The 17,086-nt window shown below is 58.9% G+C and overlaps 1 protein-coding gene across 2 annotated transcripts in view; it reads left to right on the top strand.

The window, feature by feature from the left end:
- Positions 1-17,086, top strand: part of AP3D1 (adaptor-related protein complex 3, delta 1 subunit) — a 52,289-nt gene extending 35,203 nt beyond the window's left edge. Inside the window, exons 7-30 of one of the 2 annotated variants that reach the window (XM_006868980.1) lie at positions 1,233-1,372; positions 3,512-3,585; positions 4,158-4,207; positions 5,779-5,828; positions 6,363-6,411; positions 7,395-7,540; positions 7,961-8,109; positions 8,600-8,830; positions 8,939-9,170; positions 9,321-9,466; positions 9,677-9,818; positions 10,365-10,436; positions 10,521-10,596; positions 10,687-10,892; positions 10,979-11,052; positions 12,638-12,890; positions 13,112-13,219; positions 13,900-14,049; positions 14,188-14,235; positions 14,491-14,769; positions 14,868-14,953; positions 15,079-15,200; positions 15,325-15,404; positions 16,991-17,086. In XM_006868980.1, the coding sequence (XP_006869042.1) occupies positions 1,233-1,372; positions 3,512-3,585; positions 4,158-4,207; positions 5,779-5,828; positions 6,363-6,411; positions 7,395-7,540; positions 7,961-8,109; positions 8,600-8,830; positions 8,939-9,170; positions 9,321-9,466; positions 9,677-9,818; positions 10,365-10,436; positions 10,521-10,596; positions 10,687-10,892; positions 10,979-11,052; positions 12,638-12,890; positions 13,112-13,219; positions 13,900-14,049; positions 14,188-14,235; positions 14,491-14,769; positions 14,868-14,953; positions 15,079-15,200; positions 15,325-15,404; positions 16,991-17,086 (3,059 nt within the window). The remainder of the gene's footprint in view (positions 1-1,232; positions 1,373-3,511; positions 3,586-4,157; positions 4,208-5,778; positions 5,829-6,362; positions 6,412-7,394; positions 7,541-7,960; positions 8,110-8,599; positions 8,831-8,938; positions 9,171-9,320; positions 9,467-9,676; positions 9,819-10,364; positions 10,437-10,520; positions 10,597-10,686; positions 10,893-10,978; positions 11,053-12,637; positions 12,891-13,111; positions 13,220-13,899; positions 14,050-14,187; positions 14,236-14,490; positions 14,770-14,867; positions 14,954-15,078; positions 15,201-15,324; positions 15,405-16,990) is intronic. The other variant, XM_006868979.1, reaches the window with a different exon arrangement.

Raw genomic sequence — 17,086 nt, 5'->3', positions numbered from 1 at the left:
GGGTGACTGAGGGGAGCTGGGTGACTGAGGGGTACAGGGTGACTGAGGGGAGCTAGGTGACTGAGGGGAGCTGGGTGAGGGGAGCAGGGTGACTGAGGGGTGCTCGGTGACTGAAGGGAGCTGGGTGACTGAGGGGTGCAGGGTGACTGAGGGGAGCTGGGTGACTGAAGGGAGCAGGGTGACTGAGGGGTGCTCGGTGATGAGGGGTGCAGGCGTCTGTTGGGTCCACTCTCTCCTCCTGCATCACTTGACCCACACCATCCAGGATGGTACTGGGGGCACTTCCCGTGTGGCCTGGCCAGCTGGATATGCAGTTCCTCTTTGAATTGAGTTGAAGCTGTTCCTGGGACTGAGGTTCCTGGGTGGGCTGCACAGCCGGGCCTCATGTTACAGCTCTGACAGAAGTGAGCAGGCGCACGTGAGCCCTGAGCCTGGGACGGGCTTGCTTCCTGGAGTCCAGCCTGGCTGGACTTCCCAGAGCCTGTCCACCTGCTGGGGGCCCCTCCAACTCAACACTAGGAGGAAACATTCTCAGGTTCTGAAGCTGCTCAGAACAGTGGGGAGCGAGGTCCTGCTCCTTCACCTAGAGCCCCCCACTCAGTGGGCTTCTGGCCTCGCCCATAGACTGCCCTGTCAGAGGATGGTCTGTGGGGTGCGAAGTGCTGACGTGCACGCGGTGAGCAGCAATCAGGCGCCCCTCAGTCTGGGTGTGTGAATGGCTCCTCCACACACAAGCCGCTGAGGTTGGTGCGTCTCCAGGGAGTATCTGATGCGCTCGAGCCTCAGGCCAGGTGCCCACCTCACTGCGTCTTGGTGATTTTCCTCCTCTGTCACGGGGCTCGGGGTACCTGCAGGTTCCCCCATGTCCCCGCTGGTCACCTTCTTCATTGATGAGTACCTTGGGGACAAGTCTGAGTGTCCTGCCCTCCTCACCGTGCCCCCACTAGTTTGCATCTGTTGGGGATTCTTCCTGGGAGTGAGCGGCGGCTGTGGTGACCTCCAGGTGGGCTCTGTTCTCTACACGGCACAGTGGGCCCAATGGTGAGCTGCTCCTTGCTGCACGCTCATTTGGAGGCAGATGGACTCTCTGGAGGTGGTTTTGTTCCGTGGGCCACAGTCCATTACTGTTGTTTTTGTCCACTTGTCTGAGACCTTGCCTTTTGGATGCTGTGCTAGCCTCCAGGCTGCGGGGCTTGCACACAGGACAGCCCCCACCTCCTTCTGCCCTTCAGGTGTCCAGTCAGCGGCCGTCAATGTCATCTGCGAGCTGGCCAGGCGCAACCCCAAAAACTACCTGTCCCTGGCTCCGCTCTTCTTCAAGCTCATGACATCGTCAACTAACAACTGGGTCCTCATCAAAATCATCAAATTGGCAAGTGGTGTCCTGCACCTGTCCTTTCTATCACTGCTGGGGAAGGGGCTCAGCAGGGCCTGCGAACACATGGTGTGGACACTGCAGTGTGGGGTCAGGGACACCAGTGTGGAGTGGACACCGTGGTGTGGGGTCAGGGTCACCAGTGTGGTGTGGACACTGTGATGTGGGATCAGGGTCACCAGTGTGGAGTGGACGCTGCGGTGTGGGGTCAGGGACACCAATGTGGAGTGGACGCTATGGTGTGGGGTCAGGCTCACCAGTGTGGAGTGGATGCTGCGGTGTGGGGTCAGGGACACCAGTGTGGAGTGGACATTGTGGTGTGGGGTCAGGCTCACCCGTGTGGAGTGGAAGCTGCGGTGTGGGGTCAGGATCGCCAGTGTGGAGTGGACACTGCGGTGTGGGGTCAGGCTCACCAGTGTGGAGTGGACATTGTGGTGTGGGGTCAGGCTCACCCGTGTGGAGTGGATGCTGCGGTGTGGGGTCAGGGACACCAGTGTGGAGTGGATGCTGCGGTGTGGGGTCAGGGACACCAATGTGGAGTGGAAGCTGCGGTGTGGGGTCAGGATTGCCAGTGTGGAGTGGACACTGCAGTGTGGGGTCAGGCTCACAGTGTGGAGTGGACACTGCGGTGTGGGGTCAGGGTCATCAGTGTGGAGTGGACACTGGTGTGGGGTCAGGGACACCAGTGTGGAGTGGACACTGTGGTGTGGAGTCGTGGACACTGTGATGTGGGGTCAGGCTTACCAGTGTGGAGTGGACACTGTGTTGTGTACGCTGCGGTGTAGGGTCAGGGTCACCAGTGTGGAGTGGACACTGGTGTGGTGTGGTGTGGTTTGGACGCTGCGGTGTGGGGTCAGGGACACCAGTGTGGAGTGGATGCTGCAGTGTGGGGTCAGGGTCACCAGTGTGGAATGGACGCTGTGGTGTGGGGTCAGGGACACCATTGTGGAGTGGACACCGTGGTGTGGGGTCAGGGTCACCAGTGTGGTGTGGACACTGCGATGTGGGGTAAGGCTTGCCAGTGTGGAGTGGACACTGTGGTGTGGGGTCAGGCTTACCAGTGTGGAGTGGATGCTGCGGTGTGGGGTCAGGCTCACCAGTGTGGAGTGGATGCTGTGGTGTGGGGTCAGGGACACCATTGTGGAGTGGACACTGTGGTGTGGTGTCAGGATCGCCAGTGTGGAGTGGATGCTGCTGTGTGGGGTCAGGCTCGCCAGTGTGGAGTGGACACCGTGGTGTGGGGTCAGGGTCACCAGTGTGGTGTGGACATTGTGGTGTGGGGTCAGGCTCACCAGTGTGGAGTGGACGCTGAGGTGGGGTCAGGGTCAACAGTGTGGAGTGGACGCTACCTTGTGGGTCACGGACACCAGTGTGGAGTGGACACTGTGGTGTGGGGCAGGGTCACCAGTGTGGTGTGGACACTGATGTGGAGCCAGGCTTACCAGTGTGGAGTGGACACTGTGGTGTGGGGTCAGGGTCACCAGTGTGGAGTGGACACTGGTGTGGGGTCAGGCTTACCAGTGTGGAGTGGACACTGTGGTGTGGGGTCAGGGTCACCAGTGTGGAGTGGACACTGTGGTGTGGGGTCAGGGTCACCAGTGTGGAGTGGACGCTGTGGTGTGGGGTCAGGCTCACCAGTGTGGAGTGGACGCTGTGGTGTGGGGTCAGGGTCACCAGTGTGGAGTGGACGCTGTAGTGTGGGGTCAGGGTCATCAGTGTGGAGTAGACACTGTGGTGTGGGGTCAGGGTCATCAGTGTGGAGTGGACACTGTGGTGTGGGGTCAGGGTCACCAGCTTGATGACAGAAGACCCCTTTCAGTGTCACTTCTGCACATACACTTCTACATAGTTGTGGGGAGACGTACCGTGAATGTGGCCCGTTGGGCCATTTCTAAGTGCACGACTCCACAGTGTTAATTACACCCAGACGCTATAGCCACCACTGCTGCGTAGTCCACCACACTCTCATCACCTCACAGAGACCGTCCCCAGGCCTCCCTGGTGAGCATTAGTGCGGTTAGTCCATGGAGTCGGGACTGAGTGTCCCCACAGGATGGCAGCGTTAGCTCTGTTCACAGTCCTGCAGTGAGCATTGGAGGTCGGCTCCCCCTGACTCACTCCTTCCCACTTGTGCAGTTTGGTGCTCTGACCCCGCTAGAACCAAGGCTGGGCAAGAAGCTGATCGAGCCCCTCACCAACTTAATCCACAGGTGAGTGCAGCCCTCCAGGGTATGTGGTCATTTGCACCTGCCAACTGCAACGCTGGGCAGGTGCTGGACACCCCCGGTGAGAGCCCTGGTCAGGAGTGGTGTGGCTGATGTGGGGGGAAGGTACGGGCATCACCTGGTAGATACCTCTCAAGGGAAGCACACAGCTTGCTGCCTTCCAGCCCTGGCCTCTGGCATCGGGCCTCGTAGATTTAACTCCATTTCTAAGATAGCAGTAGCAAGAGCATGAGAGCCCCGGACACAGTGTCTTGCCGTGCCGAGAGGCACTCGCGGTGGCACCAGCCACTCTGATGGATGTGACAGCTTCTAGAGCAGGAGGCGTGGTTCCCAACCCGTGGGGCAAGGCCCTTGGCCTTATCCTCAGGAATCCCCGGGCCCTGATACGACCTCCACACGTTAGGGTGCCAAACACTGCCCTTTTGGAAGTGGGACCTCAATAGCAGAGCATGATATGGGGACACGGGCTAGTCTCCTTGGAGCAGAGCCCTCTTGTGGGGTCCTGGCTTGATTCTGGGACATGGAGACACCGTCCTCCTCTCTCTTCCCCTCTCCAGCACATCTGCCATGTCCCTGCTCTACGAGTGTGTGAACACGGTGATCGCAGGTGAGAGCCTCCACGTGGGGGGGGGGGGGGGGGCGTCAGGGGACTGGGCCTGTCATGGTGGTCCCGGGCTCCGGAGTCTCTGAGGCAGCTCCTACTTGTGCCCCATGCGCCGTGACATCATCACAGTACAGCACAGTATTCCGTCACCCTCCAGCCACACTCCCACTTTCTCCCGAGTGTTCGGAGGCCAGGACCTCCTGAGGCAGCATCAGAGCGCCCCCCATCCCAGCAGGGTGTCCCAGAGGGATTCAGACAATCTCTGTGGAAGTCCCATGCCTCGTCCAAAAACTCACCCAGAAAGGTAAGCCTCAGAACAGCCAAAACAGTGTTTCAGAAGAAGAGAGAAGTTCAGAGCTGACGGTAAAGCTGCAGGAAAGGTCACATGTGGTCCTGGCCTCGTTGTGGGCATAGAGCCGAGCAGAATGGAGTAGAGTGTGCAGAAGTCATTCCCGCATTCGCCATCCACAATGCTTCCAGGAGGGCTCAGTGGCCAGCACAGTCTCCTGGACAAATGGTGCTGGCAAGATGACATCGCCACGTCCCAAGAGGAAGGCAGGCAGACCTGCCTCACAGCCAGCTGTACAGAGATGGAGAAGCTGTAAGATGCTGGGCCTACTTAGATACAATACCAAAAGCACAGCCAACGGAAGAAAACTAGATCAGCGGGACTTACTGAAAAGGACTGGTTTCATAGGACACCATTGCAAAAGTGGAAAGACCCCTGTGGGACAGGGACGCATTCAAGCCCCTCAGCAGGTGGCTGGTGCCGTTGGCTCTGAGGCTACAGCTCCTGACCAGTGGCTGATGCCTGGAACCACTGACCGTGTGGTTAGTAGTCCAGTGATTACCTTACCGAGTCCCAGTGCTCATGATAAGGGATTAATGTGAATATATAAAGAACTCCAACTCAACCACAAAACAGGCCAGTTGAAGAGTGCACAGAGGACACACGGGATGAGCGACAATTACAGGAACTGACGTCAGCGGTGTGACCATTGTCGGTAGTGCCATGTACCATCATGCCACTATTGTTATGTGGGGACCCATTGCTGGAGCCACTGCGGCAGTCTCGTTGAGGGTGGTCTTCTTTCCTGCTGACCCTCCACTCCTGAAAACATGTCCAGGATCTGAGAGTTGAAGTCTCCCCATCCGGGCCTCTCAGGAGCATGAACCATGAAGAAGACAGAAATCCAAACCCCAGGGAGCTAGCCCTTCACCCCCACTGTGGTGGCTCTGGGCAGAACAATGGAAAACCCCAGTGAGGATGAGGGTGTAAAAGTAGAACCTGCTGCGTCTGGCCCCACCACGGTGGAGAGCAGGTTGGTGCTTCCTGACAACGACAGTTTGATTCTGACTCCTGGGGAGCCCCGTGTCTCCGAGTAGATCTTCACTGAAGGGCACTGCCACGCCTTTCTTCTGAGGTACTTCCAGGTGTCTAGTAATGGTACAACGGCGGTTCATTGTTGCGTCCCTCCCACTGGACAAGGCTCCGTGTCCCTGGTGGGCACAGTGGATTAGCATCTGGCCGTGGTCCCGGCAGCTCATTAACCTGAGTGTCCTATCTGTTTCAGTCCTTATCTCCCTGTCCTCTGGCATGCCCAACCACAGCGCCAGCATCCAGGTACGAGAACCCCTGTCTCAGACTTCCTGCCTCCCCACTGAAGGAGGTGCCAGCCCTCCCCTGCACCTCATCATTAGTCCCCAACCCCCCAGTATCCGAGCTCCAAAGACAGGCCAGCTGCTCGTGTGGTGTCCTCCCAGCCCCCGCAGGTCCTGCACAGCTCTCTCCCTGGGGCTTGGTCCCAGCAGCTAACCTCCTGCTGCTCTGGCCCTCTGCTCCTTCCCACCCCCACCCCACCCTGCCCCAGCTGGGCCTCTGGGTCTCCCTGCTGTCCCCGCCGTGGTAGGTTCCCTTTGAGGCAACTCCTGTCTCCCTTGCAGACATAGGTGCTCCCGGAGCACTGCTGTTGGGGAGTCCTTGGTGTCCTTCCCCTTTTGCCACCCCCTCATGCTGGAGCATTTAGGACAGATGCTCCTTAGGGCTGAGTTTGCCCAGCAGTGGTGCTTTCAACAGCTGTGATTCCCGCTGTGATCCTGGCCAGGGTCTGGGGCACATGTGTGTCCAGGCTGGTGTTCATTTAGCTTTCTCCCACAGCTTTGTGTCCAGAAGTTGCGGATATTAATAGAAGACTCCGATCAGAACTGTAAGTGTTTCTCACCCTTCCAGATCCTCTGGGTTTGGCGTCCAAAACCTCGCTGAAAACACTCTTTCAGGTGTAAGAAGAAAGCTGACATTGGTGTTGTCCAGGTGGACACTAGCTTCAGAGGTCGCTTAGGCAGCAACCCCCGCCCCCTTTGTGACAGGCCCCTTTCTTGTGGGGCTTCCCTGTCCCGTGAGGAGGAGGGGTGTGGGTGTGCATGGTACAGCCGTTCTGGGGCGATGCTGCAAGACCCATGAATGTCCTATGGGGATCACACGAAGACAAAAATGTAGGCCCGGTGCATACACTGCCTCCTGGCAGGTCTGCGAACAGGAAGTGACCATGCTGTCAACTGCTCACTACACCTGCCCGTGTCTGTTTTCAGACGGGGGCTCTGTTGGGACATCGAAGGTTGGGGCCATGGGCCTGCTTGTGTGTGTCCACCTCTGTGTGGGGGGCAGGATCAGCCAGCTTTTCCTAGAATGGGTCAGCTGTGAATGCATTTCATAGGTCTCCCCGTCTCTGTCCCTACTCTCCGCTGCCAGAGAAGCCAGCTGGATGTATGGGCATAGCTGAGTGCCAGGAGACCTTGTGGGTGGGTTGGATTTGCTGAGCCATCGAAATGGTATTGACGGCATCAGACAGCAGTTGGCTTTGGCCGGGGCCATGGTGCGCTGTCTCCGACTCCGTGTCCTTTGGTTGGGGCCATGGTACGCTGTCGCTGACTTTGTGTCCTTTGGGTTAGCATTCTTTGTAGACAGTGGTGAGGCATCCTTCCGCACCATCCAGAGTGCCTTTCATGCCCACTGCCGCCCAGAATGCTGTGAGAGGAGCCCCCTCTTCTGACCCAGGACCAGGCTGCTCCCTCCACAGTGGTTACTGGGGTGGAGGGGGGTGATTGTGCTGGTGTGAGGCCCTTGGTTCATCGTAGAACCAGTGTGGTTCTGGACCCCAAGCAGCCTCCCAGCACCTCGCATTGTCCACAGTGAAGTACCTGGGCCTGCTGGCCATGTCCAAGATCCTGAAGACGCACCCCAAGTCCGTCCAATCCCACAAGGACCTCATCCTGCAGTGTCTGGATGACAAGGACGAGTCCATCCGACTGCGAGCCCTTGACCTGCTCTATGGCATGGTGCGTGCTCTGCTCTCTCCTGGGAGCTGCCCTTAGTTCTGTGAGTGGAGGACGTGAGTTCAAGACCCCGTGGACCCTCACAGATGTGAGGGGTGTACTGTCTTCCATCCTATCACCCATGTGGGTTTCTGGTGCTGGTGAGCGTGTTGTAGTGCACGTGGCAGGCTGGGTTTGACATCCCGGAGGGTACCAGCACAGGGTGTTTGATGGTGCGTCTGGCTGATGCCCTGTTCCCTGCACAGACCCCAGTGAATGGTGCAGGATGGGATTGCTTCCTTGTAGATTAGCATCTCGTGGTCTGTCTGGGGAAATCGGCGTTCTAGGGATTTATGATGGGGTGCAGCGCCTGCCTCCGCATCCCTGGCTTGGAGGATGGGTGGGGCACTGCCAGACTCCTCCCGCTCACCGGCCACCCCCCAGGTGTCCAAGAAGAACTTGATGGAGATTGTGAAAAAGCTGATGACCCACGTGGACAAGGCTGAGGGCACCACCTACCGCGACGAGCTCCTCACAAAGATCATCGACATCTGTAGCCAGTCCAACTACCAGTACATCACCAACTTTGAGTGGTGCGTCCTGGTCCCCACGCCGTAGCCCTCCTGGAGTGGGCAACACCCTCCTCACGCCGTGTACTCTAGCATAGAGTGTCGTGTCCGTGTTTCTAAACACACGTCTCTTTACGGGGCAGCTTTGGGTTTACAGAACAATGGTGCCGGACCGACACAGCTCCTTTAACCCTGGAGTTCGGCACCACGTCCCCGTCACTAGCCCCTCGCTCAGTGTGGTGTATCTGGTGAAACTGCCACAGCAGTCTCAGTGTAGCGTCACTTAGTGCAGCGAATCTGGCACATGGCAGTCTGGTTCCCAGCGACACTGAGGGAGATAGCTGAGCCTTTCTCCTCAGACTCCCAGATTTTGTCCACAGCAAGGTTCCCTGGTGCCCCCATCACACACGTTCCCACACACAGCCCCATTTGTGTTCGTTTGTTTCTCAAGTGTGAAGGGGGAGGCCTGCCCATGTGGCTGGCGGCTCTCGATAGCTCCTGCTGCCCCGCTCAGGTATATCAGCATCCTGGTGGAGCTGACGCGGCTGGAGGGTACACGGCACGGCCACCTCATCGCGGCCCAGATGTTGGACGTGGCCATCCGCGTGAAGGCCATTCGCAAGTTCGCCGTGTCGCAGATGTCAGCTCTCCTAGACAGCGCTCACCTGGTTGCCAGCAACACCCAGCGCAATGGCATCTGCGAGGTGCTCTACGCTGCCGCCTGGATCTGTGGGGAGTTCTCGGAGTGAGTGTGGGCTCACGGGGCTGGGGGTCCTGGCGAGCATTTCCCCCAGTGTCCTGCCTGCCCTGGCCTGTCCTCGGTGCTCTGGGCTCACTTGCCTTCTGTTCGCAGACATCTGCAGGAGCCCCAGCTGACACTCGAGGCCATGCTTCGGCCCAAGGTCACCACGCTGCCCGGCCACATCCAGGCCGTGTACGTACAGAATGTGCTCAAGCTGTACGCTGCCGTCCTGCAGCAGCGCGAGCGCACGGGGACACTGCAGGCCGCCCAGGCTGCCACCCAGCTGCTGGTGGACAGGCTGCCCCAGTTCGTGCAGAGTGCTGACCTGGAGGTCCAGGAGCGGGTGAGGGGCAGCACGGAGCTTTCCCTTGGACACCCTTAGGTGCACTGCCCCATAGTCTTTAGGGTGGGATAGTGCCCCCTGACTTTCCCTAAATCCCCTGGGCAGGGCTAGGAGCCTGGCCTCCTCAACTGTGACCCTGCTGTCCCGCAGGCATCCTGCATCCTGCAGTTGGTCAAGTACATCCAGAAGCTGCAGGCTAAGGATGTACCCGTGGCGGAGGAAGTGAGCGCCCTCTTTGCTGGGGAGCTGAATCCGGTGGCCCCCAAAGCCCAGAAGAAGGTCCCCGTCCCAGAGGGGTGAGCCTGTGGGGCCGCCCACACGGTCATCTGGTGTCCACTCCATCTTCAGAGCTTCTGAGTGCATAGACGCCATGGTGTGATGGAAGGGAGGTGGGAGGGCCATGGGCCGGGGGGTACCTAGCTGGTGGCCTTGGGCAGGTGTCTTGTGGGGGATGATGGACTGCAGGGCCAGCCGGAGCCCGAGTGAGACCAGCCTGTGACCCCCAGCCTGGACCTGGATGCCTGGATCAATGAGCCGCCCTCTGACAGTGAGTCAGAGGATGAGGCACCCAAGGCCATCTTCCACGAGGATGAGCAGAAACCCACGCGGCCCCGGCAGCCCGAGGTGGACGAGGAGGAGTTGGCCCGGGTGAGCGTCACGGTGGGCACTTGCAGGATTCTCCTCACACTCCCCTCCGCCAGGACCGGGAGGGGTTGTCGGCTGGGCTCCAGGACCGCTCTGTGGGGGCCTGTTCCCCTCCAGGGTGTGCTCAGCAGGCCTTCAGTGGCCAGCCTGTTTCTGTACCTTGAGATTCCATCACATACTCACAGGGGTGCCCTGCCTGGGGGCTCCTCACTTGCCCTCATGCTAGGTGCAGGCTCTGGTGAGACAGAGTGTCTCCAAGCACATACAAGTCCTCGAAGGGAGGGCCTCCCCACGTCCCCGGGCCCAGAGTGTGCACGTGTTTCTGCCCACTGCTCTCCTATGGTTGCCTCCCTTCTCTATGAGGAAGGGCTTGATGGCAGCCTGTCCCTGAAGAGGTGACCCTGGGCCCTGGGACTGGTCAGCCTGGCAGGCCTGCAGCTCTTCCGAGGGCTGGACAGCTCCAGACTGCCTTCCCTTGCTCACTGCCCTCAGCGTCCCAGCACGGCCCTGCGGCCGTTGGCTGACGTGGGCACCACTCTCCCCTTGTAGCGTCGGGAAGCCCGCAAGCAGGAGCAGGCAAACAACCCATTCTACATCAAGAGCTCGCCGTCCCCACAGAAGGTCAGGGTGCCCCTCCCCACGGCCCTGGGCCCTCCTCAGGTGGCCAGCACAGTGGCCACAGTAACCCCTGGACTTGGTCCCCAGCGCTACCAGGACGCGCCCGGAGTGGAGCACATCCCCGTGGTCCAGATCGATCTCTCTGTGCCCTTGAAAGTCCCTGGTAAGTGTGTGAGTGGGGTCCACTGCTACAGGGCCCCCATCTGTCTGTCCACCTGCCCCAGCAGCCCCAAGCTGAGCATCTGCCCCACAGGGATGCCCGCATCAGACCAGTATGTGAAGCTAGAGCAGGAACGGCGGCACCGGCAGCGACTGGAGAAGGACCGGAAGCGGAAAAAGCAGCGGAAGGAGAAGCGGCGTGAAGGCCACCATCGGCGTCACAGCTCACTACACACGGAGAGCGACGAGGACATCGCCCCCGCCCAGCAGGTGGACATCGTCACCGAGGAGATGCCTGAGGTACGACCTGCGAGCCCCCTGAGGTGGGCCTGTAGGTGGGGCCCTGACGTTGAGCTCTCCCTCTCTCCCTCCCGTCCTCCCCACAGAATGCTCTGCCCAGTGACGAAGACGACAAAGACCCTAATGACCCCTACAGGGCCTTGGACATTGACCTGGACAAGTGAGTTGGGCCAGCGGCTGTTCGGGGAGGGCAGAGCTGGGCATGAGGACCGTCACGGACAAGCTGTCCAGTGTTCCCGGCTGCTTCCCACAGCCTCTTTGGCACCCCTCCGTGGTCACTCCTAGGCCTGAGACCCCCATGTGGGCACTGGACTTTGTCTGGTGCTGGGGGTCTAGTGAGGGTGTGGGCGTCAGAAAGTGGCTTGCAGGATGGGCAGTCATGACCTGTCAGGGCACTGGAACCTTGGGTGGGTTCTTCTGGGGAAGGGCCACCTGTCTTTGTGACTTGTTCTCCGGGAGTATTTGACTGACTGACCTGTTTTCAAGCACTCCACATCCTGTGGGGCTGAGGTGGGACTCACTCCGTGGTCTGTCCCTGGGCATGTATGTACCTGGTGTGCATTGAGCCCTAATGGTGCCAGCAGAGAGGAACTGTCACCCGTGGGAGCCCCCCTTCAGCCTGTGTCCTGTTCTTTCGGGGCAAGGGTACGGCGGGATGCTTGCATGTGGTTCTGCGGGCTGCTGATGGCAACTGTCATTACAGCGACCCTGTGCCCCCTTTTTATAAGGGGCTCTGGCGATGCAGCTGTTAACTGCAGGTGGGCCATGGCAGTCTGCTCCCCTAAAGGCTACAGCCCAGGGAACCCAGTGGGGCTGCATCCAGCAGCACCGCCCCCCCACCGGCTTGGGGGGCACGAGGCACGTTGGGCCCATTGTGCCTGGGATGCTGGGGCTGCCTCTCCACCCGGTGGGCCCTTGCACCTTCACTAGGGGTTCTGTGCACCCCGCTGAGCAGTGAAGCTGGGTGCTAGCTCTGGTCACCCACCTAGCATGGCAGGGTCTCTCATCTCACTGCTGTGGTCCTGCTGACCTTGGAGTCGTCAGCGTCCCGGCACTCCCATGTCCTATGTCACCCGCTTTCTCACCGTGCGCTCTGTCCTTACCCTCCTCCTCTTCCTCTCTCCTGTGTCCTCCCTGCCTCTCCCTGTCTCTGCGGCCCATCTGTGTGTCTCCCCGTCTCTGCGGCCGTCTTGTATGTCTCCCCATCTCTGCGGCCCGTCTGTGTGTCTGTGGCTCAGTCTGGTGTCAGGGAAACCTCACAGGTAAGCTGAGCCCTCACCTGCAGACCCTTTCATAGGACGGCACTTTGTATCCAAATTGTGCTGCCCAGAGGGCCAGCTGAGGGCCAGCGGACTGGGCCCGGGGCTGTGGGTGCCTGGGGCGTGCTGGGAAGGGATCCAGCTACATCCACAATGTGCCAGGCTGCCAGGAGAGACCACAGACCTTGGCTCCTGCTGATGTGGGGGCCGTGGGCAAGAGCCAGCCTGGAGGCCAGGGCTGAGTGGGAGTGTTATGCTGCACGCCTTCAAGATGGGCCTGTGCCCGGCCCTAGCCTAAGGGATGTGTGTGTCTGTCCCCGTGTGTCCATCTCGAGCTGTCTGCCCTTCTGTCCCAGGCCAGGCACTTGGAGGAGCAGCGTTCCTTGAGACCAAAGCTCAGTCTGTGACCCGGGGGCGGGGGTCTGCCACAGACCCCCGCCCCCATGTCACACACACTCAGCACCTGTGCCCCCCCATCCTCCCCAGACCCTTAGCTGACAGTGAGAAGCTGCCTGTCCAGAAACACCGGAACGCCGAGAGCCCGCAGTCCCCTGACAAGGAGGCCGTGCCTGGGGCAGAGAAGAAGAGCAAGAAGCTGAAGAAGAAGGACACAAAGCAGCACCGGGAGAAGGAGCGGAGGAAGGGGAAGGGGAAGGGGAAGGGGAAGGCCGAGGACCTGGACTTCTGGCTGTCCACCACACCGCCACCAGCCGCTGCCCCGGGCCCCTCACCGTCTCCGGTAAGAGCCTGACAGGCCTTCAGTGGTGTCCAGGGCTCCAGCTCCGTGTGTAGTAGCCGTGGTGTTGGTCAGGGCTGGCCCAGTTAGTGATCCTTTCCTGATTGTCCCCATTGCCCACACCCTGACCGTCCGATGCTAAGAGACAGATGTCCATCCAGCCCCTCTGCAGCCTGGATGAGCCCCGAGCAGTGGCAACCATCTCCACTCCTGTCTGCTCGCAGGGTGAGCCTGGGACAGACTCCGCCGTTGCTGCCCCCGATGAAGAGTATGAGGAGCCCACGAGGGAAGGCCTCGAGCATGAAGAGGATGAAGAGCAGGAGCTGGAGAAGGTGGGGCCGGGGACCAGCATGCCTGCCGAGGGGGGTATGCACAGGCTGCCCTCTCCTTTAACATCTCATAACGTCCGCCTTTGAAAGTGTTCAGGGGTTTTCAGCATCGTCCCCACTGTCTAATTCCACAAGGTTCCCCCCTTACCTGAAAAGAAACCTTGTGCTCGTGAGCAGTAACTTCCTCCCGCAGTTACGTCTGTGAAGAACACCCATCCACGTAGTCTGTGGATGGGCCCATCCAGACACCCGGGAGAAACGGGAGCAGACAGCATGGACCCTTTTGCGTATGGCTCTTAGTGTGGTGTTTTCAAGGCTGACCTGCTTCCTAACAGGTGTCCGGACTTCATGTTTCCTGGCTGAGTGATGTTTCACTGTGAGGCAGGGCCACATGGTGGCTGTCCATCACCCACGATGGACAGGTTTCTGCTTCCCCGAATGTGCAGCAGTCTGTCTGCTGTGTCCCGCTCTCACGTGGCGTGGTACACATCTAGGAGCAGATTGCTAGATTTGGTGACAGTCTCATCTTCATCCCTTGCACCTTGGCTCCAGTCTTCAGAGATCCTCTGAGCAGCTGGCCCCTCCCTCAGCAGGACTCTGCCTGTCCCATTTCCCTCTCCTGCGCACAGTGGCAAAGGCGCTGCTGCCCTACCCCCGGGCTGTCAGCTCCCCTTTTGTTCCAGAAGTCTTCCAAGCATAAGAAGAAGAAACACAAGAAGGAGAAGGAAGAGGAGGCCAAAGACAAGAGGAAGGCCCGGAGGAGAAAGGCCCCCAGTGAGGAGGTGGCTGAGGAGCCCGTGCACAACGGCACACTGGACGGGGAACCTCTCCCGGTGAGGGCCCGGCCCACACACATTTCCATGGGCCAGGCTGTTCTGAGCGGTGCCTCCTGGTACCTGCTGTATTGGGGACAGTTGGCAGTAGCCACTCCTGTCCCTCAGCACCAACGCCCCCCTTCTCCTTCTCCCCAGCCCTTGTCCAGCTACTGCCTTCTCGCCGAGGACACCTATATTAAGATGGTGAGCCACTCACTCACTGCAGCTTCCTGCCAACGCAGAGGAGCATGGGGGTCCCCTGGGATAGTATCGGGGTGGCAGGGGCGTTACCATGGCATCCTGACCCAGCCACAAGTCTGGTAGAGGAGAGCAGTTTGCTGTAGGGCTCTGTGTGTTTTAAGGACAGACAGATGGACAGTGAGTGGTGCTCCTGACACACAGCCCACATGCTCCTCTCAGTGTTTACGAACTCCCTTTTCGCCCACTCGGCCTCTGCAGACGTATGACGTGCAGAGCAGTCTGCAGAAGGACAGTCAGGTCACCGTGTCTGTCATCCTCGAGAACCTCAGCCGCAGCTTCCTCAAGAGCATGGAGCTCAACGTGCTGGACTCGCTTAACACCAAGATGGCGCGACCTGAGGGTGCCTCCGTGCACGACGGGGTCCCTGTGCCCTTCCAGCTGCCCCCAGGGGTCTCCAATGAAGCGCAGTTCGTGTTCACGGTGCAGAGCATCGCCATGGCCCAGAAGCTCAAAGGCACGCTGTCCTTCATCGCCAAGGTGAGCTGCGTGGGGGGGGGGCGCTGTCTGGGAAGGCAGCAGGGGTTTCTGTTCTTGGGGGCCCTGGGCCACCCCACCACCGCCCACTCTTCTTGCAGAATGACCAGGGCTCCACCCACGAGAAGCTGGACTTCAAGCTGCACTTCAGCTGTTCGTCCTACCTGATCACCACGCCTTGCTCCAGGTGAGCCCCTGGGGTGGGAGTGGGGGGCTGTCCAGAGAGTCTGAAGTCCTAGTGCGCCTGCTGTGGGAGGCCCTTCTTGTCCAAGTCAGGGCCCTGGGTCACCCGCGTCCATGTCCTCCCCACAGCGATGCCTTTGCCAAGCTGCTGGAGTCTGGGGACCTGAGCATGAGCTCCATCCGAGTTGGCAGCATCACCACGTCCTTCCAGAACCTTCTAGCAAAGATCTGTTTCCACCACCATTTTTCTGGTATGGGCTTTAGTTCAGCTGAAGGGTTGTCTAGTCTCATTACACTCCTGAACCCACAGCTTCCCCCTGGCTGAGGACGGTGCCCAGGGTCTGGACCTCAGCCGTCTGCCCTTGTGTGTTGCAGTTGTGGAGCGGGTGGACTCTTGTGCCTCCATGTATAGCCGCTCCGTCCAGGGCCACCACATCTGCCTGCTGGTCAAACAGGTGAGCGCCCCTGCAGTCAGCTGGTCACCAGGAACCTCGCGCTCGGTCTGCACTTCTCAGCAGTTGGGTTATGCTGTGTTTGAGCACAAATTGCTTGGGTTCATCCTACTTGGAGTTTGCTAAGCTTAGCGTAGTGGTTACGAATCGGGCTGCTAACATCAAGGTTGGCAGTTTGAAATTATCGACCGTTCCGCAGGAGAAAGATGAGGCTTTCTGCTCCCGTAAAGATTTACAGCCTGGGAAACCCTGTACAGGGTCACTATGAGTCAGAACCGACTCCATGGTACTTAACAACAACAAACCTTCTTGAGGAGTCCTGGTGTGGCGCTGTGGGCTAAGGCGTCAGACTGCAAAATGGTTTGAACTGCAAGGTCGGTGGTTCCATCTCACCAGCTGCTGCTTGGAAACCCTATGCCGGGTTGCTATGGGTCAGAATTGACTCGATGGCACTTAACAACAAAGCTATTAGAATCTAGTATGTTTACATGTTTTGCAAAATTTGAGAACTTTTCTGTGATGAATACCTTATGTGCTTCACAGGACTGACTGACTGTCTCTTTCTGGGGTTCCAGTGACCTTTTGTCACTGCTGGTCATGTCTCTGACTGAGGTGCTGCCCCCCGCCCCCATCTGTTGTGTTCTTGGTGATTTCTGTTGCTGTGTGGTCAAGGTCCTGAACTCTTTCGTCTTACGCTTTCTGTTGGTTGTAAGATCTCCATTTGGCTTTTCTTGTCTTCTGGTTTGCTGCCGAGTTTCAGTTATCCTGTTCACATCCAAAGTGTTCTTGGTTGCTTGTTAAAGCATGTTTGTAGTCACTGTTGTAAAGCCTTTGCCGGACAATCCCAACATCTGTTTCATCTTGGACTTGCTGTCTACATTCTCTTTTTATGAGAGTTGAGACTTTCTGGTCTTTGTATGTATGGGACTCTGGTGGTGCAGTGGGTTAAGCATGGGCCTGCGAATTGCAGGGTTGTCAGTTCAAACCCCTAGGTGCTCTCCATTGGAGACAGATGCAGCTGTCTGGGGAGCCTGTGGCACAGCCCCCCTCCACCCTCCAGGGTCACTGAGTCAGTGACCTTCTAGCACGCAGAGCCGTTCTCGGTTGGCTCTAGGCTGTAGAGCGCTGTGGAGACAGACCGTGGATGATTTCTGTTAGCAGCTAGCCTACCTGATTAGGTTCACTCAGCTTCCTTGATGCCCAGCTGAGGGTGAACCTGGGCTCCCTAAACAAGTTCACGGGGTCGTTTCCCCTGGCTCTCTCCCCTGCCCTGCGTCTGGGGCCCAATGGCAAGAGGACTGGAGGAGACAATGGTAAAGTCATAGTCAGCCTGGAGCTGCTGCACATTCTGCTCTTGGTCCCCAGTCAGCTTGTCGTCGCTGACATTCCAGCGTCCTCAGACAGCAGCCCTGTGCTTCCGGCTGGGCCTCGTGCTCCATCCAGGGGAAGTCGGGCGGGCTGCGTGGCTTACTCTGTCTTCCCCAGATCCACCCCCTTGTTAATATTCACCAAAACACCAACATGCACAAAAGAGCTTTGAAACAGCAGATGTGTACTTGATGTGACGTCAGTGCTATGTCCCCTCCCAGGGTGAGAACTCCGTGTCTGTGGATGGTAAGTGCAGTGACCCGACCCTCCTGAGCAACCTGCTGGACGAGATGAAGGTGACGCTGGCCCAGTGCTGA

The sequence above is a fragment of the Chrysochloris asiatica genome, unplaced genomic scaffold (genome assembly GCF_000296735.1).
Source record: "Chrysochloris asiatica unplaced genomic scaffold, ChrAsi1.0 scaffold00125, whole genome shotgun sequence".
Classification (NCBI taxonomy): Eukaryota; Metazoa; Chordata; class Mammalia; order Afrosoricida; family Chrysochloridae; genus Chrysochloris; species Chrysochloris asiatica.
Note: the sequence above shows the minus strand (reverse complement) of the source record. Positions and strands in the feature narration are given on the sequence as shown.